General features: G+C 45.0%; 2 protein-coding genes across 2 annotated transcripts; one reads left to right on the top strand and one right to left on the bottom strand.

The window, feature by feature from the left end:
- The first annotated feature begins 68 nt into the window (after positions 1-68).
- LOC106712760 lies at positions 69-10,926 on the top strand. The gene is made up of 12 exons (XM_045679701.1): positions 69-269; positions 6,454-6,899; positions 7,039-7,205; positions 7,729-7,906; positions 8,023-8,171; positions 8,242-8,315; positions 8,617-8,773; positions 8,924-9,261; positions 9,556-9,726; positions 10,184-10,334; positions 10,482-10,715; positions 10,799-10,926. Exons 2-11 carry the CDS (start codon positions 6,620-6,622, stop codon positions 10,524-10,526), a joined length of 1,710 nt encoding a protein of 569 aa, XP_045535657.1. The 5' UTR covers positions 69-269; positions 6,454-6,619; the 3' UTR covers positions 10,527-10,715; positions 10,799-10,926.
- On the bottom strand, positions 839-4,897 carry LOC123721307. Its single transcript, XM_045679726.1, has one exon. The coding sequence runs from the start codon at positions 4,895-4,897 to the stop codon at positions 839-841; it is 4,059 nt and encodes a 1,352-aa protein (XP_045535682.1).
- Positions 10,927-18,891: the final 7,965 nt, after the last annotated feature.

The following is an 18,891-nucleotide window of genomic DNA, read 5'->3' as shown; positions in this document are numbered from 1 at the left end:
GAAGGCGGTTATAGTAGACAGGAGACTATAGTTTCCGTATCTCCACTTTGCGTGACTGATATATTGTAATAGTAGAAACAACAAGTCTGCTTCTGAAACAGAATAGTAAATAAATAACATAGTTTTTATACATTTTTGGGTACTCGCATCTAGAAAAATGTATATCAACCAATTATAAGTAAAACGGGCCTTTAAAACGTATTTAGCGTAGCATCATTATACAAAATCATCATTCGAAACTATCTTAACATAGAGACATACTTGTATAGGTATTGTCTATGCCTTCAGGGTCGAGAATATTTGTTCACGCACAACACAGCACTTTTAACACTAAATAAAACCACATGTACTCAGAACGAAGACATTTATTACAAATTAATCAAAATCACTTATTGACAATACAAAAACGTAACCATACCACGCATTAAAAATCAAACAACGCCATCTAGGCAAAGCAAGTGTAATCGTTGTACAATAATTAAAGTGATACAGTTTGTTAAGACGTGAACATTCCGCCCACCAAGGACCGAGTCCTTCCAAACCGCCCACCATGACATTTATAACAATATATTTATTACTATAATCTTAGGTGATCGGAGATGACAATATTCATAGATCTAAACATTTTCTAAAAATTTAAATATACTAACAAAATAAATTCTAATTGTAATTACTAACGCAGTGGACTGTATATAAAGTAAAAAAAAATAAGAACAAAAAATAACAATTCAGAAACTTCTACCTTAAAGTATTGAGTGAAAGAGTTAAGAAAAAATCAAGTTACATATTCTACTACTAATCAACTAATTAACAACTAACTAACTAATAATTCTACAAATCATTCATCATTAACAGACAAGATACACAATTTGGAAGTTGGACGTTTGACTCGGGAATCCTTACATTGCAGGGTAACTACGCGAACTAAATTATCTTTACCAGGATGTACTTCAATTACTCTCCCATATAACCATTTAGCAGGGGGTAAATTGTCTTCTTTTACCAACACAATATCCCCAACCTTTGGATCGCGGATTCGTTTAGCCCACTTATGTCGTTGAAAGAACATAGTTAAATACTCCTGAGACCAACGTTTCCAAAAAGCCTGAATCATTCTTTGTGTCAATTGCCAACGTCTCAAGCTACTCACTGTCGTATGCTCATAGTTATAGTCTGGTGCTATCACCAGTGGCTGACCGACCAAGAAATGTCCTGGTGTCAAAGGGTTTGGATCTGTCGAGTTGGCACTATTCTGTGACAGAGGTCTGGAGTTCAGACATGCCTCAATTTGTGACAAAACTGTGCTCAACTCCTCGAAAGTCAAAGTAGAATCACCAATAACTCGTCTAAGGTGATGTTTTGTACTTTTTATCTCAGCTTCCCACAGACCTCCGAAGTTAGGAGAGTGAGGCGGGATGAAATGCCATTCTGTTCCATTATTGGCCAATAAAGCCGCTATTTCTCGAGGAAGAGAAGCACATTCATTGTGAAACATTGCCTTAAGCTCCTTTGAAGCTCCAACGAAGTTGGTGCCGTTGTCACTGTAAAGATGACTGCAGTGACCACGTCTGGCAACAAAACGTTTAAAGGCTGAAAGAAAGCCTTCAGATGTCAAGTCAGAGACCGCTTCGATGTGCACAGCACGAGTTGCCATGCAAACAAAAAGACATATATATCCCTTGTAGGACTTATGGCCGCGACCCTTAGCTGTTCTCATTTGAACTGGACCCGCATAATCGACGCCTGAATGAAGAAAAGGTTTACTAGGTGTCACCCTGCATGACGGCAACTGCCCCATCAGTTGATTTCTTGTTACAGCTGCATGACGAATACATGGTACACAGTTGTGGATATGAGTTTTAATCAACTGCTTACCTCGCACAATCCAATATTTTGACCGAAGGAAATTTAATGTCAATTGTGGCCCGCCGTGCAGTACGCGTTGATGAGCGTCCGATATGAGCAGTTTCGTCAAATGAGACTGATAAGGAACAATGATAGGGTGCTTCATATTGTCATCTAACTGAGAATTTTGGATTCTTCCTCCCACTCTCATGAGGCCCCTATCATCCAAATAAGGATTCAAAGAAATCAAACCGCTGTTCTTGCTAACGTTTTTACCAGCTCGTATTGCTTCTATTTCTGTCTCAAACCACACTATTTGACAGAGCATGAGACAGCGATGGATGGTATCTGCAATTTCAGAAGCTGTTAGGTAAGGCGGTAACCGTGTCCGTAATGCTTTAGCCACCTTTAAATTCAAAAATCGTCTGCAATAGGCTAACGTCCTGGTTAACTTACGGAAAGATGAAAATCTGGACCATATCAATTCGATCGAATTGTCGGTTACCTCTGCTGCATGAACCTTGACAGATCTCTGTTCCAGTTTGGTCATTATAGCTTTAGGTCTGCAATATGCTATGGTGTCAGCTAGCAACCACGGTGGTCCGTGTTTCCAAAGCGAATCATTTAATAAAGATGTGGGTGTTGTTCCCCTCGAAGCAATATCTGCAGGATTATTTTTTGTGTCCACATAATGCCATTGAGTGGAGTCGAGGGCAGTAAGGATTTCAGATGTCCGATTTGCGACGAAGGTTTTCCACCGACTCGGATGATCGCTCAACCATGCTAGCACGACTGTTGAATCCGTCCATGCATGTAAGTCTGATTTTTGAACATTCAAAACTCGAGCTACTTCTAACAGTAATTTGGTAACTAAAACTGCTCCACATAGCTCCAGTCTTGGTATTGAAACCTGTTTTATGGGAGCCACCTTTGTTTTTGCAGTTACCAGATTGCAGTTTATTTGGCCTTCACTATCGATAACTCTCATGTAAACAACTGCGGCGTACGCCACACTTGATGCATCAGAAAAACCATGTAATTCTACCGATTGATCATTGTTTTTTATTTGCAGCCATCTCGGAATCCTAAATTCATTGAGTTTTTGTAACTCGCAACGGTAAAACTGCCATTCAGCTAGAAGCTCTGCAGATAGTTCGTCATCCCAATCTAAACCACTGATCCATAGTTTTTGGATGAAGATCTTTGCGGTAATTATACATGGTGCGATCCAACCTAATGGGTCATATAAACGTGATATCTCTGATATGACACTTCTTTTAGTTTCAGATGCCGATGACGACGGTGTTGAAAAAGGTAAGTTTACAGTGTAATGGAATTCATCAGAATTACGGTTCCAGGTAAGTCCTAAAATTCTTGTAGTTTCATCTTCCTTTATTTCTAGATTTCTTCCAGTATCCAGTTTTATTTGTTTAAGTAGTTCTTCTCGGTTACTTGTCCATTTCTGTAAAGTGAAACCGGTTTTATTTAAAAGCTCATTAAACTCGTGATAGATTTTTACAGCTTCTTCTTCAGTCTGGCAACCCGTCATGAGATCATCCATATAAAAGTCTGTCTTGATTCTACTAGCAGCATATGGATATGATTTCCCTTCATCGCAAGCAGTTTGCTGCAATGCCTTCACTGCCAGGTAAGGTGCGCTAGATATTCCAAATGTAACTCTCAAAAGCCTATATTCCTTTACGTTAGAATGAACGTCTTCTCGCCATAAAATCCTTTGATAGTCTACGTGATCACCAGCCACCTTCACTTGCCGATACATTTTTATGATATCGGCTACTAGACATATTGGGTGTAGTCGCCATCGCATAACAGTATGGCGTAAGTCAGCTTGTAAGGGTGGTCCAACCATTAAAGTGTCGTTCAAAGCAACACCATCGGATCCTTTAGCTGATGCGTCAAATACCACCCTTAATTTTGTGGTCGACTTATTTTCGCGGATTACACCATGATGCGGTAAGTAAACAGCGCCAATTTTATTCTTTTCTATTTCATTGGTAATTTCTTCCATATGACCTTGTGATAAATAATCATTAATTACTGATGTATATTGGGATTTAAGCTCACTATTTTTAGATAGCTTCCGTTCAAGACTATACAATCTTTTTAATGCTATTTCCTTTGTGTTACAGGGTGTCTTACTTGACCGAAATGGCATTTTTACAATGTAGCGACCATTTTCATCCCTGCGCGTTGTGGCAGCGAAGTAATCTTCGCATGCTTGTTCTTCAAGACTAAGTATTGATGATTCAGAGTTTGTTGGCTCTGCCTCTAACTCCCAAAATCTTTTTAGGATTTGATCTGTTTCGACCTTTGCATGCATGCTAATAGTTAACTTATGATGCGACTGCCCTTCATCCTCAACTTCTCCAGACACTATCCAACCAAGGTAAGTATCTTGAGCCATTGTTTTACCTCTAGGGTCCTTAATTAAGCCTTCTTTTAAAATTTTAGTATAGGCTTCTGAACCTAGCAAAATATCAATTTTGCTGGGCTTATTGAAATTTGGATCAGCCAACTCAACACTATGAAGTTCTGGCCAATCCACCAATGTAAACTTCCTTTCTGGTAAAATAGAAGTTACCCTACTCAGCACATAAGCCTTTATTTGAAAATTGAAGTTAGGATCAATTAAAGATTGAATGTTAACTTGAACCATGTATTTTGAAGTCAGGTCGCTATGACCTCCCCCCAATCCTGAAATAGTAGTTTTAACGGCTATTTTTTTTAACTTCAATAACTGAACTGCAGATTCTGTTATAAAGGAAGCTTGAGAGCCTTGGTCTAATAAGGCTCTCAAAACTTGAGAATACCCACTTCTCGACCTAGCCTTAACAACGGCGGTAGCTAGTAAAACCTGACTATGTACATTTTTCGCGAAATGGGTTGAAATATGAGGTTCAGCCTTGGACTTGTTCTGTGGTGGTTCCTTATTAGCACTGGTGAGGGGTGCGGAAGAGTCCGCCTCCGTATTAGGATCGAATTTTTTGTGCAAAAGAGTGTGATGCTTCCTGTTACAAGTTTTACATTTCATATTCATCCGACAATTAATATTCAAGTGACTTGAGCGAAGGCAATTAAAACACAAACCGTGATTTTTAGCTATCTGGCGACGCTGATCGACTGTTTCCTGAATAAACCTCTTGCAACGACACAAGAGATGCTCTTCGGAACAAAGTGGACAGGATATTTTTGAAACTACATGCAATGATTTGGTACTGCTACTGGACTTGCTACTCTGTGGTTCTAAAAATTCAAGCGCTCGAAAACGTTTTTCCAAGAAGTCCCGAAAGGTTTTGAAGCTAGGAAGTTCATCGCAAGATTGACTAACCTGGAGTTCCCACTGCTTCCTAGTCTCAACGTCCAACTTGGAGCTAATCAAATAAATTACAATAATATCCCAAGCGTCCACTTGAACCCCTAGATTTGATAACTCGTGTAAGCAATCGGTTGTTGTGTCTAAAAGTTGCTTGAGAGTTATGGATGACTCAATGTTCATTTGCTTTTGGTTAAGTAGACGCTTGAGAATGCAATTCGCCAAGAACCTTTTATTGTTGTAACGGCTATTTAATAGGGACCAACATTTTTTATAGTTTGCATGCGTGATAGGAATGTGTTTTATGAGCTGTGCGGCTTCACCTGACAACTGAGATCTTAAATAGTGTAGTCGTTGTACATCATCAAGAGTTTCATTACCATCAATTAATGACAAAAACAAATCCCTAAATGTTGACCACTCTTGGTATTTACCGCTAAAAATGGGAATGGCTATTTTAGGTAATTTAGCAATCGATTTTGTTTTCGTATCGTTATCTGGTGAAGCCTCACTTTTATTACATGACTGTAAACTATTAGATAAAGCATTTTTTAATTCTACCTTATAAGTTATAAAAATATCCGTGACCGTTTCAAACACGTCATTTTTTATATAACTTGTTGAGTTTAAATCCGCTTCAGTGTATTTCATTAAAAGATCTTCATGTTTTCTTGTGAAATCTTCGAATTGTTTATCCAAAATTTCCAATCGAGATTCTACATATGCTTGATTTACCCTCTCTTTTGGAGACTTTTTGAAATTAATAAGTCCCTTATGAATACGACATTTAATGTCTTCCAATAATCTTAACTGCGCCTCCATGTTATTTAACTTTTACGTGCACTTTGATCACTATTAATAACTTCTCTTACTTGCTCCGATCCGTTCCGCCGACCGCAGTCCGTTCGGCTCAGCACAGCCGACCCGCTCGTCGCTCAGCACGGCTTCGTTGCCGTACAGCTCCGTTGACCACTCAGCTCCGTCGCTGTAGACCGCTATCCCCGCTCAGTTCGGAAATCCGGATCGATGGACCTTATGTCTATGCCTTCAGGGTCGATAATATTTGTTCACGCACAACACAGCACTTTTAACACTAAATAAAACCACATGTACTCAGAACGAAGACATTTATTACAAATTAATCAAAATCACTTATTGACAATACAAAAACGTAACCATACCACGCATTAAAAATCAAACAACGCCATCTAGGCAAAGCAAGTGTAATCGTTGTACAATAATTAAAGTGATACAGTTTGTTAAGACGTGAACAGGTATAGTATAGAGATTTGAGTTTTGACATTACGAAATGAAAACGTCGTAGGTATATTGTGTTGTGCTATATATATATCAGTGCGGCGCGAGTCGGGACTGGGGCGGGACTGGGGCGGGACGGATCGCCGCCGCCGCTCGTTATAAATATACGCAGCACGCAGAGCCATGACCTCGCTCGCGCTCGCGCAGGACAGCTGGAGCGACGCGGAGACCACGCCATGGCAAGCCGAGCGCGGCGCGGCAATAGAGGTACTGCAAGCGGTGTTTGCGTGGCTGAGTGGCGGAGAGTTGTGGACGGCGGTACGCGTGTGCCGCGGCTGGCGCGCCGCCGCAGAGACCTGGGTGTGGCGGCGCGCGCTGTTGCCGCACGCTGCGCCTGCGCACCTCGCCGCCCTGCGCCGCGCCCGTGCTGCCGCTGCGCTTAGCTCTGCTGACAATGCTACTGGTAAGTACCGATCTTACAATGAAACAAACATTTTGTAACATCACATACCTATCTACTTCTAATAACAATAATATCGTGCGTCCGTAATGAAAAATTGTAGAACAATAGAGATGAAGCCAAAATAAAGTTTTTGCGATAGGAGAGTCGTGGGCGGCGTGGTCGTGGCGGCGCGAATACTGCCTGTCGGCGGCGCGCTGGCGGCTTGCTGAGCGCGCGCCGGCCGCGGGAGGGGCTGACGTTGTCCACGCCGCGCTTAGCCACGCAGGTGACCGGCTCGCTGTCGCCGCAGATGACGCTTCGCTTACGGTAAAATGGATTACATCCAATAAGAACTTAATTTTGTACTGTACTTAACCTAGACTACTTGTTTTCCTTTTCACTCAAGGCATCACATCACACTCAAGTTAAAGATGAACTACTGTTATTACTAGATATAAAACATATATTTCTAGACTAGTTGTCGCCCGCGACTCCGTCCGCGCGGAATTAAAAAAACGTAATAAGTAGCCTATGTGTTGTTCCAGACTAAGTTCTACATCTGTGCCAAATTTCATCAAGATCCGTTGTGCCGTTCCGAACATACTCGTACCTTCTAACAAACATCCATCCATCTATCCATCTAAACATTCAAATTTATATTATAAGTAAGATATAGTGAAATAAAATAAATAACAAGTAAAAGTGCTTTGGAAAAATGAAAAATGTCCTAGGCGGTGATTATAAGCCTCGCCGTGGAACCCAATTTCCAATACGTATGACTGATTAGAGAAGTAACACTCATGTCGTACTCTGTCGGCGCCGGCATGGGCGTGGGCACGGGGTTGGGCAGATGTGGGCGCGTGCGGAAAGCTGCGCACAATGGGTGCTATGCTGGCGGCGCAGCGAGCGCACTCGCGGCTGGGCGGCGGCGCTGATGGCGCGCTGGGCGCCCGACGACGCGCGCCTTCTGCTCGCCGGGCCTCTCGTGCTTGCCGACCGCTGGGAGCTGCTTGTTTTGAGGTTCGATGGTCGGTATTTTTACATTTCATCATATAGTGAAATAATACGGTGAAATTCATTTATCTATTAAATGTAGGAAAAGTAATTAATTCGAAAAAATCAATAGAAAAGTCGTAAATTGCAGAAAGCGGCGTTGGGCGAGTGGAGGTACGGGCGGAGTGCGGCGCGGGCGGCGGCTGCTGGGCTGGGCCCGCCGCCTTCCTGTCGCTGTCGCTACGACTGCTGGCGCCTGCGCGCGCCGTCACCACTGTGTGGCTCAACGCTGCCGACCAGGTGCCTCCGGGCCCCGTCCCTCGCTCGTTTCTCCTGTGCTCATGACTTATAAAATGCTTGTGTCCCGCAGTGCGTGCAGTCGGAGTTCGCGGGCGTGAGGTCGCCGGTGCTACGCGTCTACAACGAGGCCGCCGCGCATATAACGTGAGGCTCTGCTTGTTGATCGCGTTGTTGTGTTGTGTTGTGCTCGCCGCGACAACTGGCGCGTCCATTGGCGTCCTCCGCTCTAGTTATTGACAGTTATTTAATGTAGCGATTTTTATATTAAAAACATTTAGAGGTAGAATAACTTAACGAGCGTCTTTTAAGTCACAATACTTTTATCGAGTGCACATTTACTTATATCGAAGCGAGATTAACCATAATGCATCAATAAGAATCTGATTCAAGCACATCGTTTGGTAAAGCTACATTGCAAGTTTAGGTTTTTAAAATATTATTTCAGACATATGCTCGTAGCCGAGGTTCCAGGGCATGAGTTAGAAGATTTAGAAGGCCGGGGACTTGAGAAGCGGCCCTTTGACGCCGCCGAGCCACTCGACGGCAAGACCGGGGTCGGTGCTAGCTGCCCGCGGCCCTACTACTGGCGCGCCACACTGCCGGTGCGTCGATCGTCCACTCATTATGATAGACGTTAACTAAAATAGTGATTATAGTTTATACCTATATAGTATAAATTTATAGCAGCAGTGGACTCGACATTTTCAATAATACGACCGAGTAGTGCTTATGTTTTTGTTAATCTGATTTAGATCCGTGCAGAGCAGTATGAGCGAGTAGTGTTGGCGGCCATGGGCGCGACAGACGGGGCGCGCGGCGCCGCGTGCGCGCTGGCCCTCTGGGCGCTGCGCACGCGCTCGCCGCCGCCGCTATTCGCGACCACTTCCTTGGCGGAACGCGTGCAGGCGCGCCGCAGGGCCCGGCTAGCGCCCCCAGCGCCCGACGCACCCCCCGCACCCCCCGCACCCCCAGCGCCCGACGCGCCCCCCGAGCCGCCGCCCAGCGAGCACGAGCTGCGCGCCCTTTGCACGCCGCCGCTTGCCACGTGCCGCCTGCCTTCTGCTATATTAGGCGTAGAAATACATGGAAAGTCAGTTTCCAATGTTATATCATGAACGACCTAATGTTTTTCTAGTGGACACCTCGCTCGTGACGCAGTAACGCGCAAACAAACACATCGCTTAAATGTACATATTATATAGTTTTATGTAATTTTTTATTTCGAGTTAAAAGGAACACATCGACAAACTCCACGGGTACGATACGCCGTGGGTCTTCATTATTCAATTTTATAACGAAATATTGAAATGACTCCTTTACGCTCCAAAGACATTGCTATGACGGCTAAAAATGATTGAGGCAGTACACAGTTACGGTTGTGCAGCGGCGGGTGCGTGTGGGCGGTGTGCGGCGCGAGCGCGCATTGCGCCTCTCTGCCCGCGCTGCGCCCGCTGCTGCGCGTGCCGCTCGCCGCGCCCCCAGCGCCCTCAGCGCCTGTCCTAGTCCCCGCGCCCTACCTGGTGCAGCCCGCGGTCTGCGACGACTTCCTAGTCACGTGAGCAATGCATTTTGCATTTTATATTACGATTATTTTAGATTTAGAGTATAGTCCGACAAAGACTGGACTGGACTGTAGGAGCTCACCGGTGCCATTTAGTGTTAATATTATACAAGTTGTATGTCGGCGCTGATTTTGGGCGCTTCTGTCCTGCTGTATTGGCATAAAGTAAACAACAATCATCAGTCGGAGCGCAAAATCCTTTTCATTTCACGTCCGTCTTCTTTGTGGTAATGGTGTTGCTACGGTGCAACGACTAACGCCGGTGCGGATTCTACGTTTGCTTTTTTTTATACAAATATAGTTGAAGTATAAGATATTGAGTTCGACGTGTGCGATCTTCGGCTTCGATGCCGTGCGCTGTGCGCTGTGTGCAGCGAACGGAGCGCAATGCAGAATAGCTCAGCCAGTAAGGCAGTAAAGCAGTGAGACAGTGAAGCCGTGATGCGCGCAGGCCGGACGGGCGCGGGTCGGGCACGGTGCGCGTGGTGGCGGCGAGGTCGGGCGCGAGCGGCGCCGCGCTGCTCCACGCCGCGCCGCCCGTCGCCGCGCTGCTGCCCGCGCGCCCTAAGCATCTGCTGGTGCTCGCCGGTCAACACCTTTATGTAATCGTTACCTTTTTATTTTACTTTAAATACTGTTTTTGTGTCAGGTACACTAAAAGTATTTTTTTTGTAAATACGAGCGAAGACGATTGTGGATTAAGTATGTTCGTTTGCGTACGAACTAATAGAGTGTTATTCCATATTTAGGTGTGGAGGTGTCCAATGCTAGAACACGACGACACAAGATGCTGACTGGAATTGGCAGAGCTCTTTAGTGCATTAAAAACAAGACAATTTAAATTGTTAATTCGTGTGGCCATCGAGATCCGTGCCGTTCGAGTCATACGAGGCGGTCGCGGCGCACACCGCACACCGCACACACACACCGCCATGGCGTCACGCTCGGCCGGCGCGAGGGTCATCGCACGATTTTTTATTGCTGTAAACTTTTTTTTTAATTCATATTTTTACATTCAAATATTTATTATACTTCCAGTACTTTTTGACCCCTTAATTGAATGCAGTCCACAGAGGGGCGGAGCGGTGCGAGAGCAGTGCGTCGCAATTCGCACGACGCATCGGCGCCGGCGGGCACGGGGAGGCCGGCGCGCACAGCTTGCAGCGCGGTGGAGGCGGCGGAGTGCGCGCCGTGCCGCACGCCCGCGCAGCCCGCCTGCCGCACGCCGGCGCGTGCCGCTCTGCGCGGGCTGCGCGTGGTCTGCCGCCCGCCGCCGCACACCGCGCGCCCGCCCTGCGCCGCGCCAGCGCCGCCCTGCCCGCTCACGTGTCAACGACACGCGCACGTATGTCACATTCATTTGCCCTTTGGAAAGGTACACGTCATCGATAGGTCAGCTACGAAAGGAGATGGTCGCGTTTATTCAAAACAATAAAAGTTCATAATCTTTCTGAAGTTATTCTCGTGTGTCGTTAGTTAATAATTACATTTTTTTTTTTGGTACTAAGACTACAACCCAGTAATTTCACGTGTAATACTTTTTTTAATATAATATTAGGTGACAAACGAGCACGCCGCCACCTGAGAATACATCTAACCTAGAAAGCATCAATTGTAGTAGAATTGTTGCGTGGTAGGAATATATTAAGAAAGCAAAAATGAATTGTAAAGGTAACAAAATACCTTATTACAGAATACCTTTAAAGACTACGTGAAAGAAGTTCAATGTACTGTCAGCCCGCGCGCAAAATGCGGCGACACCATGGACCGCGTGGCGCAGCGGATTTCAGCGGCGCGACTCGCGCGGCGCCAGGAGTATGAACGAGAGGTGGCGGCTCGCGCGGCGCATCCCCCCGCCGCGCCCGCCGCGCCCGCCGCGCCCCCTGCCTGCGGCCTGACCGCCGGCCGCGAGGTGGTCCGCGCCACCGATGGTCGCGACTACGTGGTGTTGCCCCCACTTCCCAACTCGCAACGGAAATCTGAACACCATGAAATAACTTCGACCGTAGAACTCGATCCGGCCAAAGGTTGTATAATCAATCGGTCCTCACACGTCGACCCATGTTCGCACCGACCGCGCATTTTACTTGAAATCGATCGTAGCGAGGTCTCCGAAACTGCCCGATCACTTCTAACACCGAGTAAAACTCCGCTCGTTTCGTCCCTGAGCTCAGCTCAATACCAGAGGAATGAAAATGAAATAGAGGAGCCCAAAAAGTGCTGCAAAGGGTCCGCTCTCGGCCCGCTGACGGACTGGTGCTCTTCTCGGCCGAAGATAAAGCCTCAACGACCAGACTGTGTCCAACCTTCTCTAGTCGAAAGAATCAAACGAAGGTCGAAGAATCCCTCTAATGAAGTTCGCAATTTTCACACCGCTCCATCTTTACTATTACAAAACGTTACGCCAAACGATCAAAATAAAATCGATGACGTTACGGCTAAACTTAAGGCCGATGCCCAAAAATTTAACAAAATGTTGATCGATAGAGACAAATTAAAAGAAGCAGGTCGCGGACGGAATAAGAACCTGGATCAAACGGAAGACGCGAATGCGAGCGGTCATTTGGAACTGCGCGCGCCGGCGGGCGGCGCGGGCGTGCGCGTGCACGTGTCGCTACTGGGTGGCACGCCGCCCGCCCGCCCCTGCGCTCGCTCTGCTAGTCCTTCGAGCCCCGCTGACGGCGCCCCCCAAGACCCGAACACCACTTACTACGGCAAATGCGACTCTTGGCTTTCAATAAAAAATATTCAAAAAAAGTTCACAGGTTGTCGAAAAGATTCACCACCCATTAAAAACATCGGTGACGATAAAAGCGTGTCACAAAATCCACCCTCAAAAGAAGTTAATTTGGGACACGGAACTTCACCCTGCGCATCGAAGCAGAGTCAAAAACGATCTCCATGCGAGCAAAAACGACAACATCAAAGCGACTCCCCATGTCACACGAAACAAAAACCGAAAACCCCTCCGTGCTGCGGCGCGCCTCCGACCTCACGGTGCTCTGCGCCCAATATACAAATTTTACCAGAAACAACACTAATACTCTGAGAACAATGTCAATTGCGTTTGTGTGTGTGTGTGTGTCACTGATTTTTTTTAATAAAAAATCGTTAAATAAATAGAAAATTTCTTGATTTCTTAATCCTCCTCCAATAACATAAAGACATGAAAAGAGACATCGTGACTTTTCTCTCCATTTTTTTTTTTCTATACCATGGACGCTGAGCAGAACTTAACATTTCGGATCGCCGAGAACGCTCCCAGAGATCACAGACAATATGCTACTATGGGTTGCTCTGGGATTCTTTGGAGAGTTGGGCTGGTTGCTCCTTCCCCATTTAACTATTGTGTCTAAGGCGCTGTTTGTGTGGAGTTCTATCTCTTCGACGTTTTTTGCGGTAATCGTGAGGAAGACGTCATCAGCGAACGCCTGTATGTGACATCCTGGGGGGAGGGGTAAATCGAGAAGTTCATCTAGGATTATATTCCAAAGGATGGGTCCACAGGTTGAGCCTTGGACGCATCCCTTGGTCATGCTTTTGGTGACTCGTGCTCCAGCATGCTCCATAGTGACTTTACGATTCTGTGTGTAACTTTGGATGAGTTCAAAAATGTTTCTAGGGCAGTTAAGTAATCTGAGACGATGAAAGAGTGCCGGCCACCAGGCATTGTCAAACGCTGCTTTAATATCTAGAGATGCCGCAATTACAAGACGTTTCTCTGATTTGGCAGTTTTAATTATATCCAATGCGCTGTGTATGGCTGAAATTGTGTTGGTCTGCTCTTTGAATCCGAATTGTCTCGTGTTGAGTTTATCATTTTTGTAAGCTATGTATGTCACTCGTTTGATGAATAATTTTTTTTTTTTTTTTTTCAAGAAGTTTTCTGAATACAGGGAGGAGCCCGATAGGTCTGAATGAAGTTAGTTGGGTGTTGTCTGGTTTGCCATGTTTGGGGACGATTTTGACGTAGGCCTCCTTCCACTACCTAGGGAAATGTCGAGCTACGAGGCATTTATTAAAAATATCCGTGATGAGTTGGGGATAGTCAGACGCGAATTGGTAGCAGATGTCAGCAGTCAGTCCGTCTAGTCCTGGTGCTTTTTTTTTTTTTTTTGTTTTATTTTACTCAAACATTTCCTCCTTGGAAAATGGGATATCCTCAGGGGTATTGGGGCTGTCTTTTTTTTTTTTTTTTTTTTTTTTAGTGTGGTGGGGGGGGCGACGCGGAGCGGTGTCCTTGAAAAGGCGATTAGTGAGAGACCATACGTTCTCTTTGTTCTGGAGTTGGCAAAATTCTCTGAAGTTTTTAGTACTTTGGGAGCGCAGATTTCGTGAATACTGGTACTTAAGAAATTGTTGTTGAGTAGTAGTAGTTAGGTAGGTAGGTAGGTAGGTAGGTAGGTAGGTAGGTAGGTAGGTAGGTAGGTAGGTAGGTAGGTAGGTAGGTAGGTAGGTAGGTAGGTAGGTAGGTTTTTTTTTTTTTTTTTTTTTTTTTTTTTTTTTTTTTTGATTTTCCACCCGAGAGTACACCCTCCCGGGTGGGAGTATATTGTCATGTTCCACAAAATTTTATACATGGTCTTACACATTAAATTATATAAAACATTGTTCGCGTGGTCCAGACAGCAGTCTTCCTTAGCGATTTGATACTATTGTCTGACTGCTGCCTGGACACAGTGCTCATAATAAAGACTAACTTAAAATTAAACCTAAAGCTAGACTATTATAGAAAAATTTTATACAACAAAATAAAACATATAAATGGATATGACATATGTGTAAATGTAATGAACAAGAAGGGTCAATTTGAGTCTTAAGGGTTGGGATTGTTGAACGCTTTTAAATGGTCAACTATATATGTGATGAATTTAGTGAAAGAATCAAGGGCAGATTTCTTAGACAGGAGTTCGGGCAGGGAGTATGGAGACACCTTGAGGCACCTACAAAGGAGCTTGTGGTCTAATCTATAATTTTGAAAGCGTGGGCAGTCCTTAATTAAGTGATCAAAAGTTTGTGCAGTGGTATCATCACAGGGGCACGCTTCGTTATCTGCGATTTTGAATCTGTAGAGGTATGACTTGTGAAAGCCGTGCCCTGTGAGATACTGCGTGAATTGAAAAGATGTCTTAGCAGCAGACCATAGATTGTCAACGCTGTCTAAAGTGGGGAGCAAAGAACGTGTGTGACTCCCTTGAGGCGCGCTCTGGTATCTCCTCTCCCAAGACTGACGATGACGAAGACGTATTTGTTGCTTGATGTGTGAAAGGGGGAAGTAGGCATAATCGGGGCTTCTATGTAAAGTGGCTGCTGAGTTGGCTAAGGAGTCTGCGGTCTCGTTGCCAGTTATACCAATGTGGCTTTTGACCCATAAAATTTTGATTTCCCCTATATATCTGTGTGAGTGTATAATGTAATGAATTTTAGTGACTAGTGGATGGGTGTTACTCCTATTGTGAATGGCCTGTATGGATGAGAGAGAGTCGGAAAAGATATATGTGCTTATGAATTTTTTATTGCGTGCCCAGTTGCATGCTTCTGCGATGGCAAAAAGCTCTGCTTGGAAAACTGTGCAAGTGTGGTGGAGTTTGTATTTTTTGGGTGTGGATCTATTGGTATGTGGGTCCCAGCATACAAATGCTGCACCTACCGCCCCGTCCTCTTGTTTGCTGCCGTCAGTGTAAATTTGACAGGCGTGTGGGGGGCAAATTTGGACGATTTCCTCCTGGTTGCTTAGTTTACTGATTTCAGTATTTATTCTGAGTGCAGGGTGAAGAAGCTTGCCTGGTGGGGTAGGACGTTCTAAGGGGATATTGTTGGGTATGATGGGGGATGCACCTGTGAGTCGGGTGGTTTCTATAGCATGTTGTTCTAAAATTTTTAGGTCAAAAGGAGTGAACTGAGCGAGCGCTAGCGCTGCGGTTGTGGAGACAGTGCGGAATGCCTTGATCGCTTTAATTGCAAAGCCTCGTTGTAATCTCTGTAGGTCATTTTTTATATATAGTTTATGGGCAATGTGTCCCCAAATACCCGCCGCGTAAGTGATTATAGGTGTTATTACTTGATTGTGGATGGTCCTGATGTTCTCTGGATGTGCGCCCCAAGTGGGTCTTGTGTAAAGGCAAAGTTTATTGAAAATTCGACTCGCTTTATTTATAATGAAATGCACATGGCTGGTAAACGTCAAATTCTCGTCTATTATTAAGCCTAAATATTTAATTTCTTTATCAAAAATGAGGTTGTGATTGTCTATTTTAATAATGGCTCTTTTACATCTGGGTGTGAATGAAATTACTTTAGTTTTAGATGGGCCGAACTCCAGTTTAACGCTCCTTCCCCATTTAACTATTGTGTCTAAGGCGCTGTTTGTATGGTGTTCTATCTCTTCGACGTTTTTTGCGGTAATCGTGAGGAAGACGTCATCAGCAAACGCCTGTATATGACATCCTGGGGGGAGGGGTAGATCGAGAAGTTCATCTAGGATTATATTCCAAAGGATGGGTCCACAGGTTGAGCCTTGGACGCATCCCTTGGTCATGCTTTTGGTGACTCGTGCTCCAGCATGCTCCATAGTGACTTTACGATTCTGTGTGTAACTTTGGATGAGTTCAAAAATGTTTCTAGGGCAGTTAAGTAATCTGAGACGATGAAAGAGTGCCGGCCACCAGGCATTGTCAAACGCTGCTTTAATATCTAGAGAGACCGCTATTACAAGACGTTTCTCTGATTTGGCAGTTTTAATTATATCCAATGCGCTGTGTATGGCTGATATTGTGTTGGTCTGCTCTTTAAATCCGAATTGTCTCGTGTTGAGTTTATCATTTTTGTAAGCTATGTATGTGACTCGTTTGATGAATAATTTTTCAAGAAGTTTTCCGAAAACAGGGAGGAGCCCGATAGGTCTGAATGAAGTGAGTTGGGTGTTGTCTGGTTTACCATGTTTGGGGACGATTTTGACGTAAGCCTCCTTCCACTGCCTAGGGAAATGTCGAGCTTCGAGGCATTTATTAAAAATATCCGTGATGAGTTGGGGATAGTCAGACGCGAATTGGTAGCAGATGTCAGCAGTCAGTCCGTCTAGTCCTGGTGCTTTTTTGGGGTCCATCTGTTTTAGATACTCAAGCATTTCCTCCTTGGAAAATGGGATGTCGTCAGGGGTATTGGGGCTGTCTTTTTCGTGAGAACGGAGATTGTGGTGGGAGGGTTCTGTGTCTGGGCCATCATCTGGGTAGAAGTGATGCAGTAATGCCGTCGCAGTCTCGTGAGCATCCTTAGTGAAGGTGTTGCCTATTTTAAGTGTGGTGGGGGGGCGACGCGGAGCGGTGTCCTTAAGAAGACGATTAGTGAGAGACCATACGTTCTCTTTGTTCTGGAGTTGGCAAAATTCTCTGAAGTTTTTAGTACTTTCGGAGCGCAGATTTCGTGAATACTGGTACTTAAGAAGTTGTTGTTGAGCCGCCAAGTCTGCGATGGGTTGATTTAGGGATTTAGCTCGATGGATCTGGTGGTGTAGTTGTATAATGGATCTTTTCTGCTCCTCTAAGGACGGTGACCACCATGGGGGCTTTGTTTTACCCTGGCCTTTTCCCTTGACAGGCATGGAGTCAGTACAAGCAGAGCGTATAATGTTAGTGACATCATCAATAAGTGACTCTAACTGTTCAGAACTAAGAGCCGAGATGTCGCGATCTAGGATGTCAGTGTTGGTCATGCGGAGGTGAATGGAATCTTTAAACAGGGGCCAGTTAGCTTTACTGCTGTTGAATAAGAATGTAGAATTGTTGGTAGTTCCAACGGTTCTGTTACATAAATCAAGTGAAAAGTCTATTGCATTGTGTTGGGAGGAGGGGCAAGCCTCTAGGTTGACTTGCCAGCCAAGAATGTGGTCATAAATAGAGGCTGAGGAGAGGGTAAGGTCAATAATAGATGAGCGATATCTATCATGTGTCACTGTTTCAAAGGTTGGTGTTTTTCCCCGATTGCAGACAACCATGTCATTTCCGTTGGCTATCTCAATAATTTCGTGACCCCTAGCATTTGTCCGTGCACTTCCCCAGGTGGAGTGCCAACCATTAAAGTCCCCCCCTACTATACGATGTGATTTGTCCTTGGCCTTGAGAAAGTCATCTAAACGCTCTAGTGTGTTATATTGATCGTTATCAGGTTCAACGTAGACCGAGGCGAAGTAAACACTACGATGTCCCAGGCATATATGGACAACGCTCAAGTTGGGAGATGAGTGTTCGCTATCACCCATTACATCGCCTAACAGTGGTTTGGTAAATATGCAGGCCTTGACATTGTTGTTGCTAGAACCTGGAAACTGGAAGATGTTTAAACCGCGTATAGGTTGGACTTCCCTGCCAGTACCTAGGTATGGTTCAGAGATAAGCGCGATTTGGTGATTACTAGCCATAAAGTACACAAGGAATTCGTGTGTGCTGTTGCGAGATCTGTCTAAGTTACACTGTATAATTTTTATGTTTCTAACTGGAACCATAGTCGATACGTGAAGTTATTTTGGCTTTCATAGAACGTAATATTGGACATCGTGAGTCTGTGGCCTTGTGTTTAGTGTCATTATTAGAATTAAATTTTGCGTTATGGGCCTTACAATTGTAGCAGGTGGGGGCTCCCTTCTTTATACCGGTGGAGCAGGAGTCTATGGGGTGACCGGTCTCGGCGCAGTAGGTACAAGGGCTTTCCTCTGAGGGGCACCTAGCCTTGGTATGTCCAAATTGTAAGCACTTATAGCATTGAAGGAAAGGTGAGAAATCTTGAGCGTGCACCCGCTGATGGTCTACACAGAGGCGGCCGCAGGTGAGGATTTGGCGCCACACTCTGGGGTGAGCTAAAAGAACCGCATTGTATAAGTTGGGGTTGCGGTTATTCCTTTTAAATCGGAGTTTAAGGTCGTCCTCGCTGCTGATAAGAGCGGCAACTTCCTCATTTTGATTTTTAATAATTTCGACTAGCTCGTGTGAGGGGGTGTCAACGGATATACCCTTCAGGATGCACATTGGTTTCAGGCATCGAGCCGGCTCCGCTTTCACCTCTGCGCACCCCTCCAGGCGCCTCAATGTGTCGTCGCGTTGGGTTACAGAGTTGAACTCTACTCTTAATTTGTTGTTGGAAATCGCGCGTATACATGCTGGGGCA

This window comes from Papilio machaon, chromosome 1, assembly GCF_912999745.1.
Source record: "Papilio machaon chromosome 1, ilPapMach1.1, whole genome shotgun sequence".
In the NCBI taxonomy this organism is placed as follows: domain Eukaryota; kingdom Metazoa; phylum Arthropoda; class Insecta; order Lepidoptera; family Papilionidae; genus Papilio; species Papilio machaon.
Note: the sequence above shows the minus strand (reverse complement) of the source record. Positions and strands in the feature narration are given on the sequence as shown.

Excerpts from the sequence above, each read along its gene's own strand:
- LOC123721307 (XM_045679726.1), bottom strand. The coding sequence starts at position 4,897 with ATGAAATGTAAAACTTGTAACAGGAAGCATCACACTCTTTTGCACAAA.
- LOC106712760 (XM_045679701.1), top strand. The coding sequence starts at position 6,620 with ATGACCTCGCTCGCGCTCGCGCAGGACAGCTGGAGCGACGCGGAGACC. Across the intron at positions 8,774-8,923 it reads ACTGGCGCGCCACACTGCCG|ATCCGTGCAGAGCAGTATGA; the intron begins GTGCGTCGATCG and ends AATCTGATTTAG. Across the intron at positions 9,262-9,555 it reads GGCGTAGAAATACATGGAAA|CGGCGGGTGCGTGTGGGCGG; the intron begins GTCAGTTTCCAA and ends ACGGTTGTGCAG.